Source organism: Nuphar pumila, chromosome 7 (assembly GCF_984573655.1).
Source record: "Nuphar pumila chromosome 7, dmNupPumi1.hap1.1, whole genome shotgun sequence".
Classification (NCBI taxonomy): Eukaryota; Viridiplantae; Streptophyta; class Magnoliopsida; order Nymphaeales; family Nymphaeaceae; genus Nuphar; species Nuphar pumila.
Genome location: NC_143255.1, coordinates 25,996,164 through 26,020,490, shown reverse-complemented (window position 1 = coordinate 26,020,490; position 24,327 = coordinate 25,996,164). Strand labels below are relative to the sequence as shown.

Here is a 24,327-nt window from a genome sequence, read left to right as displayed (position 1 = left end):
CCAAACAAAAAATGATTAACGCCAACTACTATATTAAAATAAAAAGAACTCGACTATGATGTAGATATTCTATTCTAAGATGCAAAAACACAATAGATAAAAATCAGATTATGCTACATGTGATGATGATGAAAAAAAATCAAAAGCAATGCATGCCATGATCCTAAAAACTACGGAGAAGGGAGAGAAGAGATTTACCTTGCGGCTTACCCCCGACAGAAGGGTTGAGAAGAAGAAGATTGCCTTTCCATTATTATCACATGAACCTCGAATCTCTCTGATGATAGAGATACAAAGAACCGGCGATGACGATGGTAAAAAGCAAGAATGAAAAGGAAAAAGAAGAAAGAAGAACAGGAAAGACAATTGACTTGAGAAGAGAAAAAGGGAAAAGAAGAGGAAGAAGAGGTAGAGATGAGAGAAAAGGGAGGAGGTGTAGGATCCAAGAGGAAAACGTGGGTTGTTGCTGAAATTTTTCTATTTATAATAAAAGTTAGGTCAAAACACAATTTTCTATGAAAGTTTTAAAAAAATCAGAAATTCCAAAACAGGTCTTCCTCTAAAAATGTGTTTTTCAAAAAAACATTTTCAAAACTAATTAAAATTAGTAAATACACTCCTAATCTAATTAGACTACGAATTAGAAAAATCCTAAACTAAACAAAACACTGAAAAATGCAGGGCAAGCTCTGAAATATGCAATTTTCCGATATTTTCAATTTCAATGCAATTTCTTGAAAGCAACAATAAAAATGGGTTTTAATGCAATTTTTTCATGGATCATGCATAAAATAGTATGAATAAAATGCAAAATATATGCATGATCAAATTTTCTCATGCTTATCGTTTGCTAGTCCTCGAGCAAACTAAAGCAAAAAGCAAAATGATAAACTAATCAAAGCAAAAACATAAATCACTTTCATAGTAATCACAGTTGTATTTAGCGTATGCAACAAGCTCTTTAAACCCTTAGCTTACCTCAGTGGACGAGTAAGGTCTCGTGAGGGTTTGCAGTGATGCTACCTACAAACATCTTTCTCATATATGCATAAAAATTCAACTTCAAAAAGCATTAGGCAATTGGGAGTTTGTTTTCACAAATATTTCATGGCATTACATTTTCAAAACATAGAGTCTTTTACATGCCACCACAGAATAAAATCTTTTCTTTAACTTTTCTAAATATCACAATCATTTATGCTTTATTCTCAGAAAATCAATTACACACATGTCATTATATGTTTTCTATACAAGTTTTCACAATACTTATTCTTAAGCAGTGAGCTTTTTCTTTTATACTCTTCTTATTTTTTGTCTTACTTTTTTTTCTAGATTTCAAATTTTCTACACTTTTTCTTTCTTTTTATTAAGCACTATTTTAAATTTCTAATTTTTATGACCTATGTAACGAGCTTTGGGCTAGTGACTCTCAGACCAGATAACATTAGGGCACCATATACAGAGTATTCCTCGAACTTAATTGCTCGAGTTACTAGACCTTTTATTTTTATAGTTTTACGTATAGCTTGCTTCTTGTCATATGCAATGTCAACATCTATTAGGCTCTCTATAAGGTTTATGTAACGGGCTTTCAGGTTGGTAGCTCCCAAACTAGATGGCTTTAGGGCACCAGGTGTAAACACCCCTTAGGCTCTACTTGCTCGAACAAAATAGGTCACAGATATTAACTTAAACAAAGAAGTGACTCCCTTCATTATCTTTTTCGACATGAAATTCAAACACTTCAACTTGTGTCTGAGCCCAACTACTAGAGAATACAAACAGATCAAACAACTAAATGTATGCACTTTTCCACTTTTTTTTATCTCTTCTTTTTAATGTTTTTTATTTGCTTAGTTTTTCAAAAACATAAAATTATGCATATTCATACTTATAATTCTAGATAAACTCTAACATGCATCTATCACGATTTCTTTAAAATCCACATAAACAATCATGTTTTTCTAGATTAGTGTCAAAAAAATCATGGGGCTTAAAAATTCTCTAAAAACAATAGATTATGTAAAGCATTCATATAAGATTAAACTCATTCCTTAAAAGCCCAATTTTTTATGAGTTTTCGTCAATGTGCAAGTACAAAGATAGAAAATATTTGGGTGTGCAAACTACACCCTCCCCCATGTTTGAATGATATTGTCCTCGGTGGCACTCCCACATACTTGTATAAAACTGAGTGAATGCATATGAGAAACAAAATAAGTGGCAGAAAAGTAGTAGAAGTCACCTGATCCACACTGTTGAATCTTACCTAATGTTGCCCTGTAAGGGCTCTGGAGAGATTTCACTTGTCTCGGTGAATATAACTCGTAAAAATGTACCAAATGTAATGCATATATGATCTAACATTCATGCTCATGAACAAGAAAAATGACTAAAAAAATAGCAAAACTATTAATGATATAACACTAATATTGGTTGTCTCCCATAAAGTGTTAAGTTTTACATCATCAGCCAAACAGATCTCTGGTTTTCTTTCATCGTTCATGAGATCATTGGACGTGAAGTCATGCTCAATCGAGAGGTCTAAAAAAAATTGTCTCATCTATAACCCTGCCCACAACATTTCTTCCAACTTTACTCGTATGAATCCTACAATGGCTCTCTCATCTGCTAAGAATGAGCTTAGTCTCCATGTAAAGACTATTCTCATAAGATGGTAAGCCATAAACCGAAAATCTATCCATGCAATTATCCAACTGTGAATCGGATTGCTTCCCTTTGACGTCTGTCACATAGAAGCAGTCGTCATCTCCTATCACTCTCGTGGTAACATAAAAAATGTTTATGCGTAAACCCTTGTTGCCAAAAGAAACATCCATCTCTCTAGTACAATAATCAATATGAGCATGGGCAGTAGCCAAGAATAGTCTGCTCAAAATAATAGGGGTCTGGTGAGCGACATCAGTGCCCTCCATGTTCAGAACGAGAAAATTAACAAGAAAATAAAAGTTCTCAACCTTGACTAACACGTCTTCAAAGATTTCTCGTGGATGCTTGATGGACCTATCAGCAAACTGTAAGACAGTCGTCGTGGGCTTCAAATCCCCAATCACAAAAGTGTCATAAAGAGAACCTAGCAAGATGTTCACACTTGCCTCAAGATCGAGGAAAGCGCACTCGATAGTCATGTTCTCTATGACACACGAGATGATCGGTGCCCTAGGATCCTTGAGCTTATGTGGTGCTTGGTGCTGAAACACGGAGCTCACCTGCTCAGTCAGGAAGATCATCTTGGGCAACAATCTTTATAAGGGTTAGTTTTTTTACCCTCTCTCTAGAATCGATATTCTAGAGAGAGAGAGGGAGAGAGAGTGAGAAGATAAAAGAAAGAAAAAAATAAAAAGGAAAGAAGGAGGATTCCTTCCGTTCCGATCGTCCGACGAAGATTTTTTGGTCTTTTCTCGTTTCTGATCCAAGGTACGGGTTCCTCTATAGGTTTGAACAAGAAAAAAATGGGTATAACTCGATTTATGCATAAATATTTTGTGAAAAAAATGAAAATTTGTTTAAAAAAGGATATATATATATATATATATATATATATATATATATGGAGTGACAATTTTTTATCTTCCTTTTGTTGTATCGATTTACTTAAAGCATCCATTGCTGAAAATACGTATGATCTTGATAGTAGTCGACTTTTCTTGTTGTAGACCTAATACATGTTAATGACCTTTACTACTTATGCATGCGAATATACATTATACACTTATTCAATATCGATTTTAATTTCTGGTTTGGTATAATGGAAATATGTGTGGGCAGATTTATCTTTCATGAAATTTTCTGTTTACGCACATAGCTGAATATATGTATATATATGGTCTTTGCAGGCTGCACCACGGTTCTAGTTTGGGATCAAATCTGACCCCAAACTAGGCTTGTGGCAGGCCCTAACATATATATATATATATATATATATATATGTGTGTGTGTGTGTGTGTGTGTGTGTGTGTGTGTGTGTGTGTGTGTGTGTGTGTGTAACCATGCGAAGTCTGGTTTGGATCAGATCTAATCCAAACAAAACCTATCGCAGATTTCTAGCATGTTGTCATTAGTACTGCTGTAATGAATGTTTTTAAAAAAAAAAACTGTCATATGTACATGCACAAAAAAAAAATATCACTTGGTTGTTAAAGATAATAGAAGAACCGAAATTTCTGGTAATATGTACAGCAGATTCATCTTTCCATCATTCTCGTAAGTTTCATATTAATGTGGTTGATGCCGTAACAGTTTTTTCATTTTATATATCAAAATTGTTTACGATCTGCTATAGTGTTGTCTTTTTTTTTTACTGCTAGCTGCATAGCGGCAAGGCCAGGTAAATCTGGACAGATTGCAGTCCTCTATTTGTGGACAGATTTGGATCATATCTGCTGCGTTCACGTAGACAGACCTGTCCCTTTTGCTGTCAGGTATATATATATATATATATATATATATATATATATATATATATATATATATATATATATATATACATACATGGGCAGTGCCGGCTATGTGCACCTGCAGATCTGAACCGATCGGCCGATGCACATGTTGTGGATAGATTTTGTTCTCCAAAGCCAAATTCGAAATCAATTTTTGATTCTTGGCCATTACGCTGACTTGTGTAAGGCCTGACCAATATAGTTATACAAGTGATCTATTGGCTGTTATGCAATAAAGAAATTTGGTTATGCCAATAGTACTTTTTCCATTAAATTTATTGTGTATTTCTTGATTTCATAAGACCAACTCTGTAAGGGGCATGAGCAGGTTATTTATGCTCGGTTTTATTTATATTATGTGGTTGTCATTATGTTGTTTGATGCTGTCACATGGGTTGGCATCTAACCAGCCTTGATATCATGAATTTTGATCTATGTTAGCATTATGTCAGAATAATTTTTGTTATGTTGTACTGAATTTTAATTATTCTCAATGTTGCCAAATGAGTTATTCTAATGTCATTAAATGTATTCTATTTGTGTTTTCGGTGGGCTGTTGTAGGGCAGAACAATGTTGCACATTTATGTGCAATATTGTCTGTTGCCACAGCTTGTGGATGTATGTTTCTGCATGAGAAACATGCTGCCAACAGCATACTAATGTTGTCTTGTGCATGTGTTGCACTATAGTTATGACTCAATGGTTATATTATGCTTTCGAAATAATGTAGTTATGTCCAGATTTGTTTTGTATGAATAGCAAAGTATTTATTGGATATGTTACGCATTAAATTATCGTGTTTGCAATTGCTTATATCATACGCATGGAAAATTGTAAAGATTATTGTATGCATGAATATGATCATGTGCATATTTGAGAGTTTATGCATAAAATGGATCATGAAAAATGAATGCTGCAAACATTTGTTCATATGCATATGCAAAGTGTTTTATATGTAAATTCTTATTATGTGTGAATGAATGTACATTATAAGCATGTTTTGAACAACTGTGTGTGCATGCTCACTAAGGATTTTGCATGAGATGCATTGGTGGCCTAATGTGAACCATTGTAGGTCATGTGGGTTAGGAGCATGTGTTGCTCTAAAAGTTATTTTATGCATTGCAAAATTCATTTCTAAATTATTGCCTTTCTAATTTAATTGCACTGTTAAAATTATAGTGGCTCAGATCCCATATTGGGTTTTGCATGTTGATTACCAAAACAGTTCTTGTTTAACGAACTTGATTTTCTTAAAAAGATAAAAGAGATAAACAATGTAATTAAATTTCTTTCTAAATGTCTCTTCCACAATGTGGGAATCCTGGATGACGGTTTTGGGGAAATCATAAGGATACTAAAACTCCATGTGTGTTTGTGCCCCTGAACTCGATATAGTGGTTCACCTTCCGGCCATGGTTTTAGGGAGTTTTCAGCTACTTTGCTTGAGGATAGTGTTGTAGACACAACTGCCGTTATTGGTATAACAAGAAAGTGGCATTAGTGAATGTTGATTTCTCTAATGTCTAGACATTAAATGTTAATTTCTAATATTCTGATGGATAATGTTGATTATTAATATCAGTCAAGGAACAAGTGGAGAACTCAGTAATAAAATATAAATTGTGTGTTAAGCTACAACTGGGAACCTATCTTGGACTTTAAGAATTATTGTGCCTGTTTTGAGTATCCACGGGTTTAATGAAAAGTAAAACTAAAATTGTGTGCATCTAATAAGGACATGTATGCAAAAGATAACTCTGATAATAACTTAATAATTTATTCATGCATCTTTACTGTTCTGTATTAGTTCATGCATTCTTATTTGTTCTGTCTCATGTGAGAAATTATTATTGCATAACACTTGCTTTTAAATGTTTGAATAGTAAATGGTTTATGATATTGTTATTATATTCCTCTGAATATTTTGCATGAATTTAATTTATGTTCTTTTCTTTTCTGTTTAGATTTTTAGAGGAATTTGTAAAAAGAATTTATGGTTCTTACCCAGTGTTTTAAATGTTTTTCTCAGGACCTGGAGCTCAGTAATAGGGTGACAGACATATGGAGCCTGCGAGATCGCATGACTAGTTTCTGATATTTCTTGACAGTGTAGCTCTGGATTTCATTCTTTTCTTATTGTTGTTCTATGACATTTAGTTATTGATTAATAAAGTTGGTTATTCGTTGATCGATTCAATATAAGATTACTTGTGGTTTGGTAGTTGTTAAGTTTGTAAGGCCTCAGATCTTTGGGTTTTGGTTTCCGCAGTTGTTTTTAAAAAAAAATAAAAAATCCACTTTTCACGAGGATAAATTGGGGTCATTACAAGCTTGGACAAGGAGTCAAATGCCACCTAAATGGATCAGAATATAGTTATTATTATAAAATACCCAAAATGTCAACAAAACACACACATCTAGACCCAGATCACCACATACAATTACAAACACCACAAATGGAAAAAGAAAGGCCCAGCAGACCATGAACAACAAATCAACTGAAATCAACCAGGCCACCCCAATCCGCAGCTCTACCAAGAACGCATTAAAATTCCACATTCAACAGCATAAAAGCAGTAACAACATGAAGTCAACTGGGTCATCCTATAATTAAACACATTCATCATCCTCAATTTCAGGCTTCAAATGCAAGCACTTCGACCCATGCTTCAGCCAAAAAACAGAGTTGTGCTTGGACTATCAAGCATGGAAGTACTGATCCAAAGACAACTTTTAAATACAGGCCCCTATGTGAAAAAAGACCTATTTACAGAAGGTGAACACTTGCTGGAACTAGGGTGAAGTTTCAACTTCACCTTAAACAGCATATACTAAGAATCTACTTCCCTAAGTTTGTCAAGATTCCAGACACCAGAATTATGTGTAAAGTTGTAAACAGTCAGTGCAATCCATGAAGATCCTGCAAGGCCTCAGGTCCTTTTCACATTATCGTCGTTCAAATATACAATTGCATTTGTCTGTTGAAGTACAGACAGAACATAGACGAAATATGATCCATATAAAGGGGTACTATTATCATGTTTTTCTAAAATACTGATTCTCCTCTGGTCTTCTAGAGTCGTATTTCATTGTCTGTCTTTGTTTGTATTCAATTGATAAAGTCTTCAAACAGTAATACTTCAAAGATTACCAGAATGTCATCATCACATGTTAATCTTCCAAAATGGATGTATGCCAAAAAAGAGAGGAGGAAAGAGGGAAGAAAGAAATTTAAACCATACTTGATATTTAAAATTATTATTCTTGTCACTACTGATTAAGAAGGCATAACGATGTTTTACATCCTAATTTTTATATCACTTCTCAAAATTTGAATCCTAAGTTCAAGTACTTTGAAGTGGATCCCCAGTACTTTCTCTTGTTTCCTTCTATGCCAGATTATTTTGTTTGTGGTGGGGCTGTTCAGTCCACGGTCTTCCATCTTGTTTATTTTCACTGTTTATTATCCTAATCCCTTCATAACTCTACTGAACCTATGGAAGGCTTTAAATCACACTATTCATCAAAGGATTGTGGCTGATGGGAGAGCTAGCTGATAACCGTTACTGCACCAGAAGAGCTTCTTCTCAATAGGAAATCAGTAAAACAACCACAAATGATGGTACGACCAAACACACAAAGCTGCTAATAACCCTAATATGGATTTGGATCAATTTCCATGAGCAATGGAAAGGTAATTCTTTTGAAATCACAAACTGATGAAGGAAATATCTAAATACCGATTTGCATATAGAGATTTCTCTTATATAGTGTGCAATTTTAGACAGAACAGTTAAAAAACATGTCAGCTGTATTGAACCTTCCCACGGGAAACATTTCAACCCTTGTGCCAAGAACCTACTTCCCCAAGTGTCAAAATTCCGCTCTAGAGCCTCCTTCTGATGAAGAAAATGTCAATAAATTCAACAGAAGAAGAATGATTTAACATTTCATCACAACAAAGCAAGACCCTAAAACATATAAAGTAAGCATGCCATCAAATGTAAACCAAAATACGAAAGTGATGGCAATGATAAACCTGCAAAAGGAAACCCCAATACCAGATGAAAACTAGGATTAGGAGAAAAAGAACCCCAAAAGAACAAATGGAAACAATGGAGAGAGAGAGAGATGCCATACTTGTGTATGACAAAGTGGATAAGCTAGGGATTTGAGAACTTTGAGCAATAAACTGCCAGTTAGCCAAAACAGCACCACGGTACAAGGAATGCCAAGGAGCTAGACAACTTCCTGTGGCAGGTAAACATGCCATATTATCATAAAAGGCATTCACATTTCCCATAAGTTCGCCATCTTATGGGAAGTTCCCTACATGATTTAACTAAAAATCATTGCCCCCATGCAGATTAGAAAATTTTAAAAGTGAAAAAAAGAATAAAAACTACAACAAATCTTAATACATCACTAGTTAAGTTTCCTTTACAGGATCACCATAAAGAGGAGGGGGGAAATGTCAATGTTGCATGATTGTAAATACTTCAGATATTTATATTTGTTAAAGTATATATATATATATATATATATATATATATATATATATATATATATATATATATATATATATATATATATATTCTTTACGTAATAAGTGAAACCCATAAGAGCCCCCCACTTACACTTTTGTTGAATTTTTATTACATAGTATCATAGCATTGGTGCTCTTGCGTTGTATCTCATACGTGAAAATCAAGAGAAAGAACGTGAAGAGCAATGAAGCTTTGGTTTGTTGCCTTGGAAAGCATGCCATCAAACTTCTTCAACACATTTTTTGACTTCCTCTTTTCTTCTTTTCTTCTTTTCTTCTTTTCTTCTTTTCTCTCTATCTTTTATCTTTCTCTACTATTTTTTTTCTTGGTACAATGGCTGAAAAAGTAGTAGTTAGGGTTGTTTCCATCAAACTTCATGGAAAAACTATAAGAATCTTAGTTGGCAAAAACTTGTGGGACTATGTTGATGGTTACATATCGAAACCTCAACCTATTCTCACAAAATCTATTTCTAGGGAAGATGGTGAAATCAAAGAGGAAACTCTTAAAGACAAAGAGAGGGAAAAAACTTTCTTAGACTACAAAAAAGCTATTAAAGCATGGGATGTTGGTCATGCCATGGTTCTATCAGTTAAGATGTATGTATATAATGTATATATAATGTATACATACATTATATATATTATTTTATCATTGTAATATATATATAATGTATATTATATATATATATATATTTATTTATCACTATAATAGGTAAATACCCTTTAGGGGTATTTTCATCTTTTTCTTGTGTAATAGGTTTTATCCTCTAGGGACAAATTTTCCTTTTTTCTTTATTTCTATTTTTGTATTGTCTTTATCCCAAAGACCAAAGATATTAAGGTCTTTTGTTTCTAAGAGTTGTTGGAAGCATCCCAATGGCTATATTTATAGCTGTTGGGAGTTTCCAACGACTCTATGAGAGCTCCTTTTTTGTTCTTCCTTTGTGTATATAAGGGACCTCTTGTCCTCATGTTACGTAATGCTTCTCTTAAGCATTTATGCTCAATAAAGATTAATATTTTTTACATTTTGTGTTTTTCTATTTAGTTCCTTAATGTTTTATATGCACTTAGCGCTTGTGGTATTGCTAATTGATGGCTATTGTTTTATCCTATAGTGGACTTGTGCTTATGCACGTTGTGTTGTAACCTTGTAAGCCCTTAATGGCATTGGTTTGCGCTTATGCACTTTTGTAATCGTAATCTTGTAAAGCCCTTAATGGCATTATTTTTGTATTTTCCGCTATTTCATTACATAGTATTAGAGCCACAAAATTCTTCTTGGCACTTTGCCTCTTTTGGGTCTTGGAATTCTTTGATTTGAATTCATGCTTAGTGAAGGATTCATGATCATTGTATGGCTTGGATTCAAGGGAAATATAGACCTGATATGTATCTTATATCTTTTGTTATCTATTTCATGCATTATGCATGAGAAAACATGTGGATGTGCTTGGCATGATGAATTTTCTAGGAATCAACCATTGGATTGTGTATTTTGGATGAAAAAATATAATTTTTGAATGCTTGAATATTTATGAAGAATATGAGCCATTGATTTTAAAGCCTTAAAAAAAACTCATTTATCCATCAAAATATGATGATTCTAAGTGTGTGTTTTTATGAAACCAAGCATGTATATCACATCTGTACTGTTAGATTCAAGAGAAAAAAAATAAAAAAATCATAAAAATTGCAGTTCACACGTTAGTTCTCATATTTCCAGTTCTCATATTCTAATGGCTATATATATATAACATGGTAAATAGATTTTTCAGGTTTTTCATTATTTTTTTTACAATTTTATCCCCGTGAATATATTCTTCATGGTTGATTTACTAAGAATCAATACCCATATCATGTTTTTTCAATAAAAAAAAATATATTTGAAGACTTTAAAATTTGCAAGGATTTTGGACCATCATTTTTTCAAAACCTTATAAAAACCTACCCTATGTCAGAATTGAACCCTCCAAGAACTGATTCCTTTAAATTCAAGCACGTATATCACATACGTATCATCAAAATAAATAAAAAAAAAAACTCAAAAAACCCATTTAGCATGCTTTCATTACTTATGTATATAATAACAATGGCAAACTTCACTACCCTGATATTCCCAACTAAGAAGAAAAAATCAAAAGGTTGAACCCCAACAACTTGATTCACTTCAAGGTCGAACCCTGCCTATTTGCCATCCAATTCAAGTGAATCCAAGCCCCATTCTATATTCCCATTCAGTTCAAGGTTGAACCAAAGACATGTCAGGTGAATGCAGAGAGTAACAGTGCCTCATTTCTCCTTTTGAAAATGAAAGACTAAATAGGTCACCTAATTTCTATTCTTTTTTTTATATATTTACACTGAGAAACCGCCCCCAGGATAAAAGACCTAGCCGCCTGTCGTACTTATGTTTGCTGTCATAGAAGCGTAAAACTCTGTGGGATTATCCTTCGTCCTTAGAGTTGACATGCTTCGGCGTGCGCAAGAGATGACACCCATGAAATTTGAACCTATACCATCGGCAGCCTAGGTCCCATCCCACCACACCAAACCCCTTTGGGACACCTAATTTCTATTTCTTACAATCACATTTTCATTAACTTTTTAACCTGCTATTTCTGTCTCAAAGTCACCCATCAACTAAGATGCAACACTACAAAACACTTTTGAGCATCCTCTAACACAAGAGCAATGGGAAAGGATGTTGTGTACCCAGATGGCCACATGGGGTCATCCAAATCTGGACATGTACGCATGATGGATCCTTCACATGCATGCTTAAACCGTAAAGGGAAAATTCTATTTAGTTGCCAACCTCTTTCCCCTAATCCAAAAAAATTCTGTATTGTCCTTTGAAATTTGAAATTGAAAAACATTCTTTTAGACTCATAAAAAAATAAAAGGATATCTATTATTGAAATTTAACTTATGATTAACCTTAGTGAATAGATAATGATAAAGGCAGGCATTTGCTTCCCCGTTTTAAAAAAATAGAGGCCCATATATCAGGAAATTAAGAAACATGAGTTTTTGGAATTAGGGCAAGTGGTTGACCTTAATTATAACATCCTAATTGTAAAATCGATTCAGAAAACATTTTTGATAAAAAAGGAAGTAACTATTTTCCACCAGCCAACATGAAAGTGTCACATCTTACCTGGCTTGTTGATTCTCAAATAGAAAGACATTACAAAGAAAAATAGAACAAACACTCAGAAAGAAATATGAAAAAATGGGCCACCATCCCCCTTTCCATTTTTCATGCATGACACCAAAACTCCATGCCTATCTACAAAAAGGTTCTCTTCCATTTACTATAAAAGAGCAAAAACAACACAAGAAAGATCATTACACAAAACCCATACTCAAAAAGAAATAGTTTTGCCATAAATGAAAAGTTAAACCTTCTGAGTTTTCCTTTATTACTTGAGGAGGAGAATGTATGCGAAATGACAGATGCAAAGTGCATATTGGTTGTTGTGATAAAAGTGTAGACAGATATGGAAAGAACCACAAGAGCTCACTACAAAAAAATAAAGATGTGTACCCATAAACACTGTATTCAAAAGTTGAGAAATAATGTTGTAGCAAGGATGGAACCAGATTGACGCCTTGCAACACCATTATTTTTGTAGTGTTTGGTGTTGCAAAAATAATGTTGCCTACACTTTGGTGTTGCAAAAATCATTTGTTTTTAGCATACAAGCTCGAGTTGAGCTCAGCTCATTGTGCACCCTTACTCATGCAGTCGTATGAGCAATTTTTGAAAAAACAAGGCATTATTTTAAACATTTGAGAGATGAGATGGTCAAATATAAATTCTCCATAGTTAGGCTTTCTAAATGTAAATGATCTTAAATACAAATGATCTCTATTGCTATTTTAGTGGTAGAACCAGTCCTTGGTTTATCTTAGTCCTTGGTTTATCTTTTCCATCTAGCGTTCACACTCTGCAAATTATGTGAAGGGGGTAATATTTGGTCATGCAGCATCTGAATGAGCCAGAAATCATAAGGGCAAGGCTAGTCAACCCAATCAGAGCTTATCAGCATAGTCCAAATGCTAGGAACCAACTTTTGGATCATGTTTGGGCAGTCTAGGTTCAAATCCCATGGGCGTCACCCCCTGCGTAAGCCAAAGCTTGACAATTCCCTGGGGTCGAGGGGTAAGCCCTCGAAATTGTAAGCCGACATGGACAGAGACAGTAAGTCTGGCAGGTTGAGCCAGTCCGGCTTGGTCTCTGCGCCGGGAGCGGTTTCTCCGCGTAAAAACAAAAACAAAAACTATGTGATCATGTTTATTTTGATGCAAATATGTGGTTTTATATTCCGATAAAATAACATACATTGTAGGCCAATGATTTTTTAAAGTTCATATAACTGTGCCTATTTCTCGTAATCACACACTCGAAGAGCCTATTCCCACTAACCAACCAATGTAGATCACATATGTGAGGCTAATTTCATAAAAAAAAAAAAAATGAAACATATGAAAAAAAAAACTCATTTGTATGTAATGGTGACAACCAAATGCTAATAATTATGTAAAATAACTAAAAAATTTAAAGACTAATGCTAATTTTTGACAAAGCACTATTTAGCCCATTGGTCACAAAGAGTCTTAATCTATATATTGTTTTAGCTGAATCAAACTTAGTTCAGCCTATTCCTTATATAATTACACATCAAATCAACGTATCTATGCTTCAAGCAGTATTCAGATTTCTTTGGCTAATGCATAGACAGCAGTTTTGTTATCACAATTAACCATTTTCTTTTTTCTTAAATGCGAAAAGTTTTGATGACCCATGTTAGACTTGTTTACCCACATTCCCAAAATCATCTACCATAAGATAATTCGATTCGCTAATTGGCATTAGATTAGCATTTTATTTTTATTCTTATGCATAAATAACCAGTGGGTGCACGGATAAAACATGTTTTTCTTGTTTTTCTTTTTTGGACAGAATCAATAGGTAAAAGATAAATTACATTTTACATACACAAAAGGAAACTGAAGTTTTTTTTTAGGATAATCCAAGGGAACACCCCAAAACTAAAAAGACACAAAAAAAGTTGTTTACCATTGAAAAACTTTTTCCATTCCAAGCCTCTAATATGGCACACACACACACACACACTAAACATGGTAAATTAAGTTTTCTGGTGCCTAGAAAGTTTGACAATCACTAACACTAAATGTTCTTTGCTATGGTTTTCCAAGTACATAATTCGGGCCTTGCAAGACCACAACATGAAGTTCAGAAGTTGACTGATATTTGGTCAGTGCTGAACCCAGATGCTCAATGTTGTCAGTCCTCACTTGGGTTCATCGGGTACAAATCTCATGCCTGTTTGGTAAGAGAAACAAGATAAATATATAAAACATTATTTGGGATGCAAGGATTCAGTTCAGATGTAGCCTTTGCTGAATTGGATTGGATTTTGGGGTAATCAGATTCCTAGTCAGATTTGATTCGATGGGAAAGAGTAGAACTGAATCTGGATTTTTACATAACTCAAATTCGGGTGTAAATTCCAAAAACTGAATGTGATTATTACTCGGATTTTGACTTGCTTTATCAAATCCGACTAATCGAAGTCATATTACTTAGGCAAATGTTGAATGCAAATCCGATCTGTTGGCATCCCTAAACATGACATAAATATTTGTGGATCAAGTTCTTTATTCTGGATCATATTTGGTAAATGTATCCATATAATTTAACCAAAGTGTCGTGGTTTCAAATCCCATTCTGTAAATTGGTTTTAAAAACAGAAAAAACCATGGCTCCATACTTATCATTTATTCAAGTCATACAAGATCCAATAGTCCGGAAAGCCAAAACAAGATTTGAGGGTGATGAACCAATTCTTCTAAACCACGGCACTAAAGCTTAAACTAGTCAAGCCAAGACGAGCTCCGTTCACACTCAAAACTCAAAAGGCATTAGACAACCTAATCTTAGTCGTGGTAAAAAATATCGTTGATGTGTTGAAACTATTGTAATTTTATTGTGATATTTCATGGGATGATTCTATACTGAAAAACATCATGATTTCAAAATATCACCTACTTTGTAATATCATGTTTTTATCCCAATATTAACAAAAAATTTGCTTAATTTTTTTGTTATTTATATTTTCATTTTATAATTTATAAATTTTCTTAAGAAGATCTCATTTTTTAAATTGTCACCAGATTTTCTGTAAAACCCATGTAAAAAAAATGTGTCGAACATGTGCCGGATTCATACCAGACACGTGTCCCATCCATCATTGCGTATCGGACTCGGCCAGGATCCGGGTCTGACGTATCGAACTCGGACCCGACCCGAACCCGATTAGGGTTCTTCGGGAAGATTTGGGCCTGCGTCTTTAAGATGCAGGCCGAGCCGACATCACCAGAGGCCCTCCCCACGTTGGCTCCCTCACCAGACGCCTGCCGACACCCCCTTCTTCGGCCACCTCTTCTTCTGCGGGCGACCCTCGAACCCTTTCCATGTTACACGATGCCACCACTGACCCACCTGCTGCCTAAATCAGTCGGCTTCACCTCGACCCGATCCTCACTCCAGACCCAGCCCCAACCCTCTTTTTGCCTCTCTTCTCTACATCGGCGACACACTACTGGCATCCGCCCGCCTCTCTAGAGGCCATCCGATGCCAGAACCCCCGTGCGCCATCTTGTACAGGCGATACTCTTCGCGTCCAGCCCTCTCAGGTAAACCCTCGCCCCTCTTTTCTCGTTGTCCCCGTCTTCCTCGACTTCTTCTTCTTCTTATTCATTCTCCCTTGTTCCTTCTTTCGTCAAGGAGGGGTCGAGCCCCCTCTCTGTATCACTCTTTGCTGGGGGTATGAGGGAGGGGCTCACCCCCTCCCTATCTCCCTATTGTGGCAGGGGAGGGCGAGACCCTCCATGCTCCCCCCCCCCCCCCTCTCTTTCTCTTGTTGGTTCGACAAGGTAGGTGTTGAGACCCCATTACTGCTGTCTCAAATTTCAAGGTAGGGGCCAAGCCCCTCCTTGCTTTCGTGTTTTCGCAGGGGAGGGGTCAAGCCCCTCCTTGCCTCCGTTTGCTCGACGGGGGCTTTGCCCCTACTGCTTGGGTCTCCCGCCCTGCTTCCCCTTGGTCAGGCAGGGGCAAAGCCCCTGTCGATTTCCCTTCTGACATGGCAGTGTAAAACCTGTAAATTTTTAAGGAAAAATAAATAAAGAAATTATTTTAATTTGAGTTAAAATTAATTTTTTATCTTTTATTATAAATTTGATGTGTTTTATACGTTTAATTTTAGCTTTTTGACAAAAAAAAGTAAAATGGTCATTTTAATAATTTATGTAAATAAGTTACTATTAAAATATCTAATTTAATCATTTTAATAAATCATCAACTCATTTAAGCATGCTTAAGGTGTTTAGAACTTAACAAGACACATTTTAGTGATTTTTGGAATAATTTTATAAAAAGGTATTTTAGTCATTAAACTAACTATAGGAAATGTTTTAATCAAATAAAAAAAATTATTTAGAACCAAACTTTCCGTCTAAAATAATATTGTTATTCGCTAAATAAACTTAATTTTAGTTTATCTTTTTTTTTTTTTGCTTTAATTTTTATATAGATTTTTTTTGGTTTATTATTAATATTATTTTATTTTATTTTGTTTAAAGTTCTTTTTGTTCCTCGGGTCGGGACGAACCGGGTGCGATACCCCCCCGCGTAAAACCCTAACCGATATTTTCCCCCTTCTCAATTTTTTCCCCTTCCACTGCTCGCAGCCGCCCTCCCCGAGCCTTCTGCTCCTCCTCCTCCTTCCTTCCCCGTGTGCCGATCGGCCGGAGCCACGCCGCCGACGTGACCACCACCGCCTCCTCCTCTGTTTCCTTTCCCCCTTTTCTCCCCCTCCTTTTCTCCTCTTTCCTTCCCCGTTCGGAGACCACCGGAGCTGCGCCATCGCCGTGAACCCCATCTCCTCCGCCTGATCAACCTCGTGGCTGAGAGATCCTCTCTCGTCTGCAGACCATCGGAGCAGTGCTGTCGCCGACTCACGCCGACCGACGCCCCCTTCCTCACCTTCTTTTTCTTCTTCCCCTTCTTTCTTCTCCTCTCCTCTCTGGTCTGTCGCCGCATTCCCCTTTTCGTCCGAGCGCTGACCGGAAGCGGTGCCGTGTCTCGTTGCCGCCGCCTGGGTCTCCCGTCGCCACCCTCATTCCTCACTTGTTCGGGCATCTATCGCCGGAGGACGACGACAGATTGCCGTCACCTGCTGACCCAGCCGACAGCCACCCTTCGCCGGAATTTTTTTGGGGTGAGTCACTACACCTCGTTCGAATTTTTTATTTTCTCCTCTGTTCAGCCATGCACGCCGTAATCATGTTTGTTTTCTTTTTTTTGGTCGGGTGTTAGATTTCCCCATCTACGCAGAATCCGAGCCACAGGAGGCAGCCGGATTCACGTTTGTGCCGGAAAACGACCCCCAGCGGGGTGGGGGCTTCACTGTCTAGTAGAATGCTATTTAGGTTCTTACTGTTTCTTGCCGCCTGACCCTAATCAGGGTTTTCTCGAATTTCTGCATGTCCGCCCCCCCCCCCCCCTGCCGCTTAGAAACAGAACCCCTAACCGATTGGGATTAGCTTTCTTGTCACCCTTTTCACTGCTTTATGCCTAAATTCGTGAATGCATGATTCGTTTGCTGAGTTTTCTTTTTGTGATTAGCCGATTACCTTCATGCTTCACTGCGTAGCCTGCGGACCCTATTTCCAGCATTGGGAATCATGTAGGGCTGCCCTGAAAGATATCAGGGGTATCCCTTGTCTGTTCCCATTTTGTTCTCTTGGTTTGGTTTCGATTCTAATGATTGTATGTATATATACATTTCGTTGGAATCAGGTACCACAATGTGTGCCATCACGGGGTTGATGCGCGGGCAGTGTGCGACCTTAGGGTGCTGTCCAACTTACTTTGGGAATTGTTAGGGTATCACTTTGAGGTTTTTGCAAATCGGGTTACCGAAGTTTGTTTTATGCGAGATTGTATTTAGATAAGTTGATCGTTGTGTGTGTGAAGCTGTAGCATTCTCTCCTTGTGAGAGGGACGAGTAGATTGTGTCGTGTAGCACTTGCATTGTACTTTCACGACCTTGAGTTTCATTTTACCTTTCGTTGCATCGTAAATGTATGTTTTATAAATTAAAGTTTTAGAATGTTATTCATGTTGTCTGATAGAAATGAACTTAAATTAAGCAATTAAAATTTAAAACGAGAAAAGAAAGGACTAAGGGCAATATGTATACGTATATCTGTACATACATGCATTTAACTCAAGGACGTGGTTTCACGATTCTTGTCTTTTTTACTTTCCTGTTTTTATTGCTTCCTGTTGCTGCCGCTCTTTATGTGCCTAAGCTTTTATTTTTTTATTTACTTTTGTCCTTACATTCTTGTCTTTACTTTGCCGCCACGCTTTATGTGCCCAAGCTTTTACTTTTTGTCTTTTTAATTTTTATGTATTTTTCTCTTTTGTTGCCCCTTGCTTTATGTATCAAGGCTCTTTTTTTTTTTTCTGTAGTTCCTTTTTTTTGTTGTTGTCATGCTTTATGTGCCCCGACTTTTACTTTTGCTTTTATCTTATGCCTCTACTTTTCTGTCTTTACTTTGCCGCCACGCTTAATGTGTCTAGGCTTTTCTTTCTGTCTTTTCTTGTTCTTTTTACTTTGCCGTCGTTCTTCAGTGCGCTGCTTTACACATTTACTTGCTTGTATGTTTGTTTAATCGAGGTGCAGTTTCGTACTTCGTGCACTGCCTTGCGTATTCACTTGCTTGCATGATTGTTTAGCTGAGGTACGGTTTCATACCTTGTGCACTGCTAATGAGGTTTTGCGCGTGACACATAGTTTTGCACTTTGATGATCGATTACACGTTACCATTGCACTGTATTGTGCTTGAGCTCACTTTTTGCTGAATTGCACTTAAGCGTAACTTTGAGCGTATTTTGTTTTGTTCATTTGTTTTAAAAAAACATGACTTACACTTATGTCCTTCGGTTATCCAAAAAGATGATTTTTAGGTGCAAACCCATTATTTTTCGAAATGCATAGTTTTGCAAAGCAGATTTCGAAAGTCTTTTGCGAAATAGCGGCTAAATCTCTCAAATCAATGTGTTTGAGAAAAGTGTTTACAACTCTGGTTCATATACTCGATACGACTCAGATATTTCCGATTATGAACACGAACTTGTGTTTTGGTGTGATTCTTTTGAAAAACCCTTATTCCTGTTTATCGATACCAGTATCGTGAGATATTGCTGTTGATTTTTTTTTTTTTGAGAAATCCATGCCCTCTCTTCATAGCCGTACTTTTAGTCATGTACGATATGTTTGGACTACGAGGAGTAGGATGAGAGGTCTGTGGTAACCTCGAAATGTGCTTTGACACATTTTTGTAATCATGTAATGTTGATGTTCGCCCAACATGCATGAAGCTCATATCTATCTAAAGGATCAAAGCATGTCAAATTTGAACTTGAATGATTACACCATGTACTTTTGCAAAACAATGTTTTTGGGATTTCTTTTGAGAAATCCATATCCTACTTTTGAACAGGTACGTTGCGTTCTACGATAAGTAGGATGAGAGGTATGTTTACCTCGAACGTGCAATGGCACGTCTAAATCACTTAATGGTGATCGTATCACCTTCATAGGCAAGATGCTCAAATGAGTCGAAAGACCAGAGCATATAAAATGGGTCTTCAGTTAAGAAACACCTGACGTACCTATTTGAACCGTTGACTTCTTCAAGAGAGAGGATGGGTGGTACAAAAACTATGATGGACAGGCCATTAATGGCTATTTTGGGCAAAATATTCGACTTTCCCAGTCATCAGAGTTAGAGGAATTGGGCTACAAAAAGGTTGTTTCATGTACTTCTGCAGAAGTTTGATGCATCATTTGAACGAGTGGACTTTGGGAAATTCTCTCTTGGTCACTGGCCGTCCCCTTAGGAGCGGACTTAGCTAGCTACCCGGGGTATCTAAAATACATGATAGAATAAACCTCCGGATTAGTCTCAGCTGTTTCTACGTATCGTGCCTTGTGCATACCTACAAGGCCAACTAATATTGAAACAATAAATCACCTGTTCAAACCACTTGATTGGCTCGAGTCTCTTATGACTATTGTAGCTGCTTACATCTCGTAATTTATGAACTATTTACAACTAGGACTAATGTAACAATTTGTCTTATAAGCTGCTTACATCTTGTGGGTAATAAAACTGCTTGTTGTGCAAATTGCTTGCATCTTATGATTTATGTATTTACTTGCCGTGAAATTGTTATTGCCTTGTGATTAATGAACTCTTACCTTGTGATAGTTAATAACTCACTTGATTTCATGATCTATGGCTCATGCTAGTAGAGTTTAATTACTGCTTCACACTGCTTATCCTGCTAGCATTATATGCCTTGTTTTAATTTGGTTATACATTGTATTACTTACGTACCTACTAGTTTTTCATGAAACTGACACATTTTATAGGCAGGTGATGTTTCAGACTGCAATGGTACGATGACGTGATGAGACTCTTTCCCTGGCATTTCGCTTCTGAGGACATTTTGGTAAATTTGCATAAAGTTTTTTTTGAAAATCTCTCCTTTATAAGAGTCTTAAACTAAAAAAAAATTGCATTTTTATAATATATTGATTTTCTTAAATGTATGGAGTTTTAAATCTGTTTGTGAAGGAATGTTTGCGCTGTAATGCGCCCAAGGTCTATTGACTTGATATTTCAAAACATCATTTTTCGCTAAAGTACTATTTAAAAACTTTGATAAACAAATGATTTCAAAGATTTCAAACTTTTCATAAAAAGTTACAAGTCCTGGATTTTGGGCGTTATAACTTGGTATCAGATCGACAGGAAAAGCAGTAATTCTCCTCGTTAGCCATGTCACAGCAATCACCAAGATGAAAATGCTCAGACCCATCAAACCATGTGAGATTCTCAATCTCTTTATCGGTTCTGCAAGGACTCTAACTTCCATTGCTGCATTGGGTCAGAACCTAGATGGCGATTCTCTCAATTTGGCAAGCCAAGTAGTGTCGATTATCAAGCGTTCCACTTGGCAAAAGAGCCCCTTTCTGAAACAGCTAGCTGCTTCATTGACCCCTCTTCATGTCTCAACGATTTTGCAGCACCATCTTGATGCTAAAACTGCACTAGATTTCTTTACTTGGATTGGTAACAAACCCGGTTACAAGCACGATACTCGATCGCATGTCGCTTTGCTTGACCACCTTCTTTCTGCCCGGCTTTTCAGAGTGGTCGATAGGATATGCGTGTCAATGATCAAATCGTGTGATGCCATCGACGATATTCGTATGGTGGTTGAGGTAGTGAAGAAGATAAACGATGGTGGTAGCTTTAAAATGTCGCTACGGAGCTATAATACTCTCTTGATGGGGTTGGGGAGGTTTGAACTGACAGAATTGATGAAGGCTTTCTATTTGGAGATGGTGGGGAATGGGGTTAGACCGAATATTTATACGTATAATACGATGATCAATGTGTACTGTAAGGTTGGTGATATGCCTGAAGCTATGTTGTATTTCAGTTATATAATTCAAGCTGGTCTGAATCCGGATACGTTCACGTATACATCTCTAATGTTGGGTCATTGCCGAAATAGCAATTTGGAGGAGGCCAGGAGGATCTTTTCTGTCATGCCGAAGAAGGGTTGCCAGAGGAATGTGGTAACCTACAATGTGCTGATTCATGGTTTATGCGATGTGGGTGAAATCAATGAGTCTTTTACTTTATTTTCACAGATGGTGGAAGAAGGATGCCAACCCAATGTTAGAACCTATACGATTCTCATGGCAACAATGTGTGATTTGTCGAGGACGGATGGTGCATTCGAATTGTTGAAAGAAATGGTTGAGAAGGGAGTCAAACCGAATCTTCATACGTATACTGTGCTTGTCGACGGCCTTTGCAGGGATAATAAAGTCGATGATGCAAGAAAATTATTAGATGAGATCACAGAGAATGGCTTGACACCAGGCGTTGTTACTTACAATGTTGTGATCTATGGTTACTGTAAGGAAACAAGAATTGATGAGGCATTTCAAATTCTTGAGATGATGGGATCGAATGGTTGCGCGCCAAACTCTCGTACCTATAATGAGCTAATATGTGGACTCTGCAAAGTGCAAAACGTGCACAGGGCGATGAGTCTTTTCAGTAAAATGCTTGAAAGTGGCTTGATTCCCAGTGTAGTGACGTTTAACTCTTTAATTCATGGGCAGTGTAGGGAGGGTCATGTTGATAGTGCTCTCCGGTTGCTGAGTTTGATGGTTGGAAATGGCATTTCTGCTGATCAGTGGACCTACTCTACATTGATAGATGCTCTTTGCAAATTTGGACGGATGGAAGAAGCATATAGTCTCTTTCTTTCTTTGCCAGAGAAAAATGTAAAGGTGAATGAAGTGATCTATACTGCACTAATTGATGGCAACTGCAAGGTGGGTAAGTCAGATGATGCTTTGCTCCTGCTAGAGAGAATGATTGCCGATGGTTGTGTTCCAAACTCTTATACATACAATGTCCTGATAGGTGGACTATGCAAGGAAAACAAACAGGAGGAGGCTTATGCGTTATTGCAAAAGATGGTGGGTTTAGGGATAAAGCCTACGATCGTCACTTATACAATCCTTATTGATGAGTTATGCAAAGAAGGTAAATTGGAGCATGCATTCGGATTTTTTTGTTTGTTGGTTTCTAGAGGATGCCAGCCAGATGCCCATGTCTATACTGTATTTATCTCAGCATATTTCAGGGAAGGGAAGGTGGAAGAAGTAGAGGACATGATGCTTAAAATGAAGAATGAGAGGGTTTTTCCTGATGTAGTGACATATAACACCGTAATAGATGGATATGGAAAAATGGGTTTGATCCATCATGCTTTTGCTTCTCTAAAAAATATGATGCAAGCTGGATGCAAGCCTAATCATCAGACATATGAGTTTCTCATCAAACATCTCTTTCACAAATTGCTAAGTGATGCACCAGTGCATATGTTTGACAACTCCTGCACCTTGGATACCACAAAATTAGGTAGCTTTTGGAAGACAATGAATATCGATAATGTGCTGGCCTTTTTGGAGAAAATGTTGGAATATGAGTGCCCTCCTGATATCAATACTTATGATGCCCTTATAGTAGGATTTTGCTCTGAGGGCAGGTTAGAAGAAGCAGAAAAGTTGGTGAGTCATATGGCTGATAAGTCTTTGTCTCCCAATGAAAATATTTATATCTCTCTCATCAATTGCTCATGTGGAGTTAGACTATACAATAAAGCATTGAAATTTGTGGATAAGATGGTTGCATTTGGTCATTTGCCACATTTGCTAACATACAAGCTGCTTATCTGTGGTCTTTGTGATGAAGGGAATATTGATACAGCCAAAATGTTGTTTTGTGGTTTGCTTGAAAGCGAATATAATAAAGATGAGATTGCGTGGACAATTTTGATTGATGGAATGATTAAGAGAGGACATGTAGATAGATGTTCTGATATGTTACGTATGATGGAGGACAAGGGTTGTCCACTAGATCCTCGAACCTACAAATTCTTGATTGAGGAAATTGATGATGAAAAAGTAGAAAAATAAGAATCTCAAAATTTCTAAGCTACCCCACCCAACTTTCCCCTACACACAACTAGTTTGTTAATTCTCACGGGAATGGCGGAGTATGAATATGTCCTGCTCATTCAGCAAAAAATCAGTTTTGCCGTAGAAGGATTGTTACCATAACTGGATTTCATGACTCATCTTTGTCAAATTGTGAGGGGAAGTGGCAATTTGTATATTTGATGCATCCCAGTGGCTTCATGGGGTTGGAGCAGTGTACTATATGTAACATGTATTCTTCATCCATTTATCAGGACTAAGGAGAATTATCCTCCTTCAAACTCCAGGTTATAATTAAATGCAATCTCCATTGAAGTTTAAGATTCTTTGATCTATTTTTTATAGAACAATGCTTGTGATTGATTTCAATGATATTGCATATATGGATGGAACCAAATTCTTTATTTTATGTGTTGATCTTTGTATAGCAAAGTGTGTTAAATCATACAATGCAAAAACTGTATTGTAACCGCCAATTGTGCTTAGAGTGTCTGACAGATTCTTAAATCTACTTGCTGTTTTTTTCCTCCTCTATGTGGAAACCTATTTCAAATACAATATGACTTATTGGTGCATTTGAACGAGCATGTTTTTGTTTTTTGAGGTGGGGGTAACTGAAG

The 24,327-nt window shown here is 36.6% G+C and overlaps 1 protein-coding gene across 1 annotated transcript; it reads left to right on the top strand.

Moving 5' to 3' along the window:
• Window positions 1–16,872: 16,872 nt before the first annotated feature.
• Window positions 16,873–23,651, top strand: LOC149831602 (uncharacterized; the record flags this gene model as incomplete). Its single annotated transcript, XM_090013046.1, has 3 exons — window positions 16,873–17,322; window positions 22,322–23,572; window positions 23,628–23,651. Coding segments are annotated over 3 exons (1,725 nt in total), but the record flags the coding sequence as incomplete, so codon positions are not given.
• Window positions 23,652–24,327: the final 676 nt, after the last annotated feature.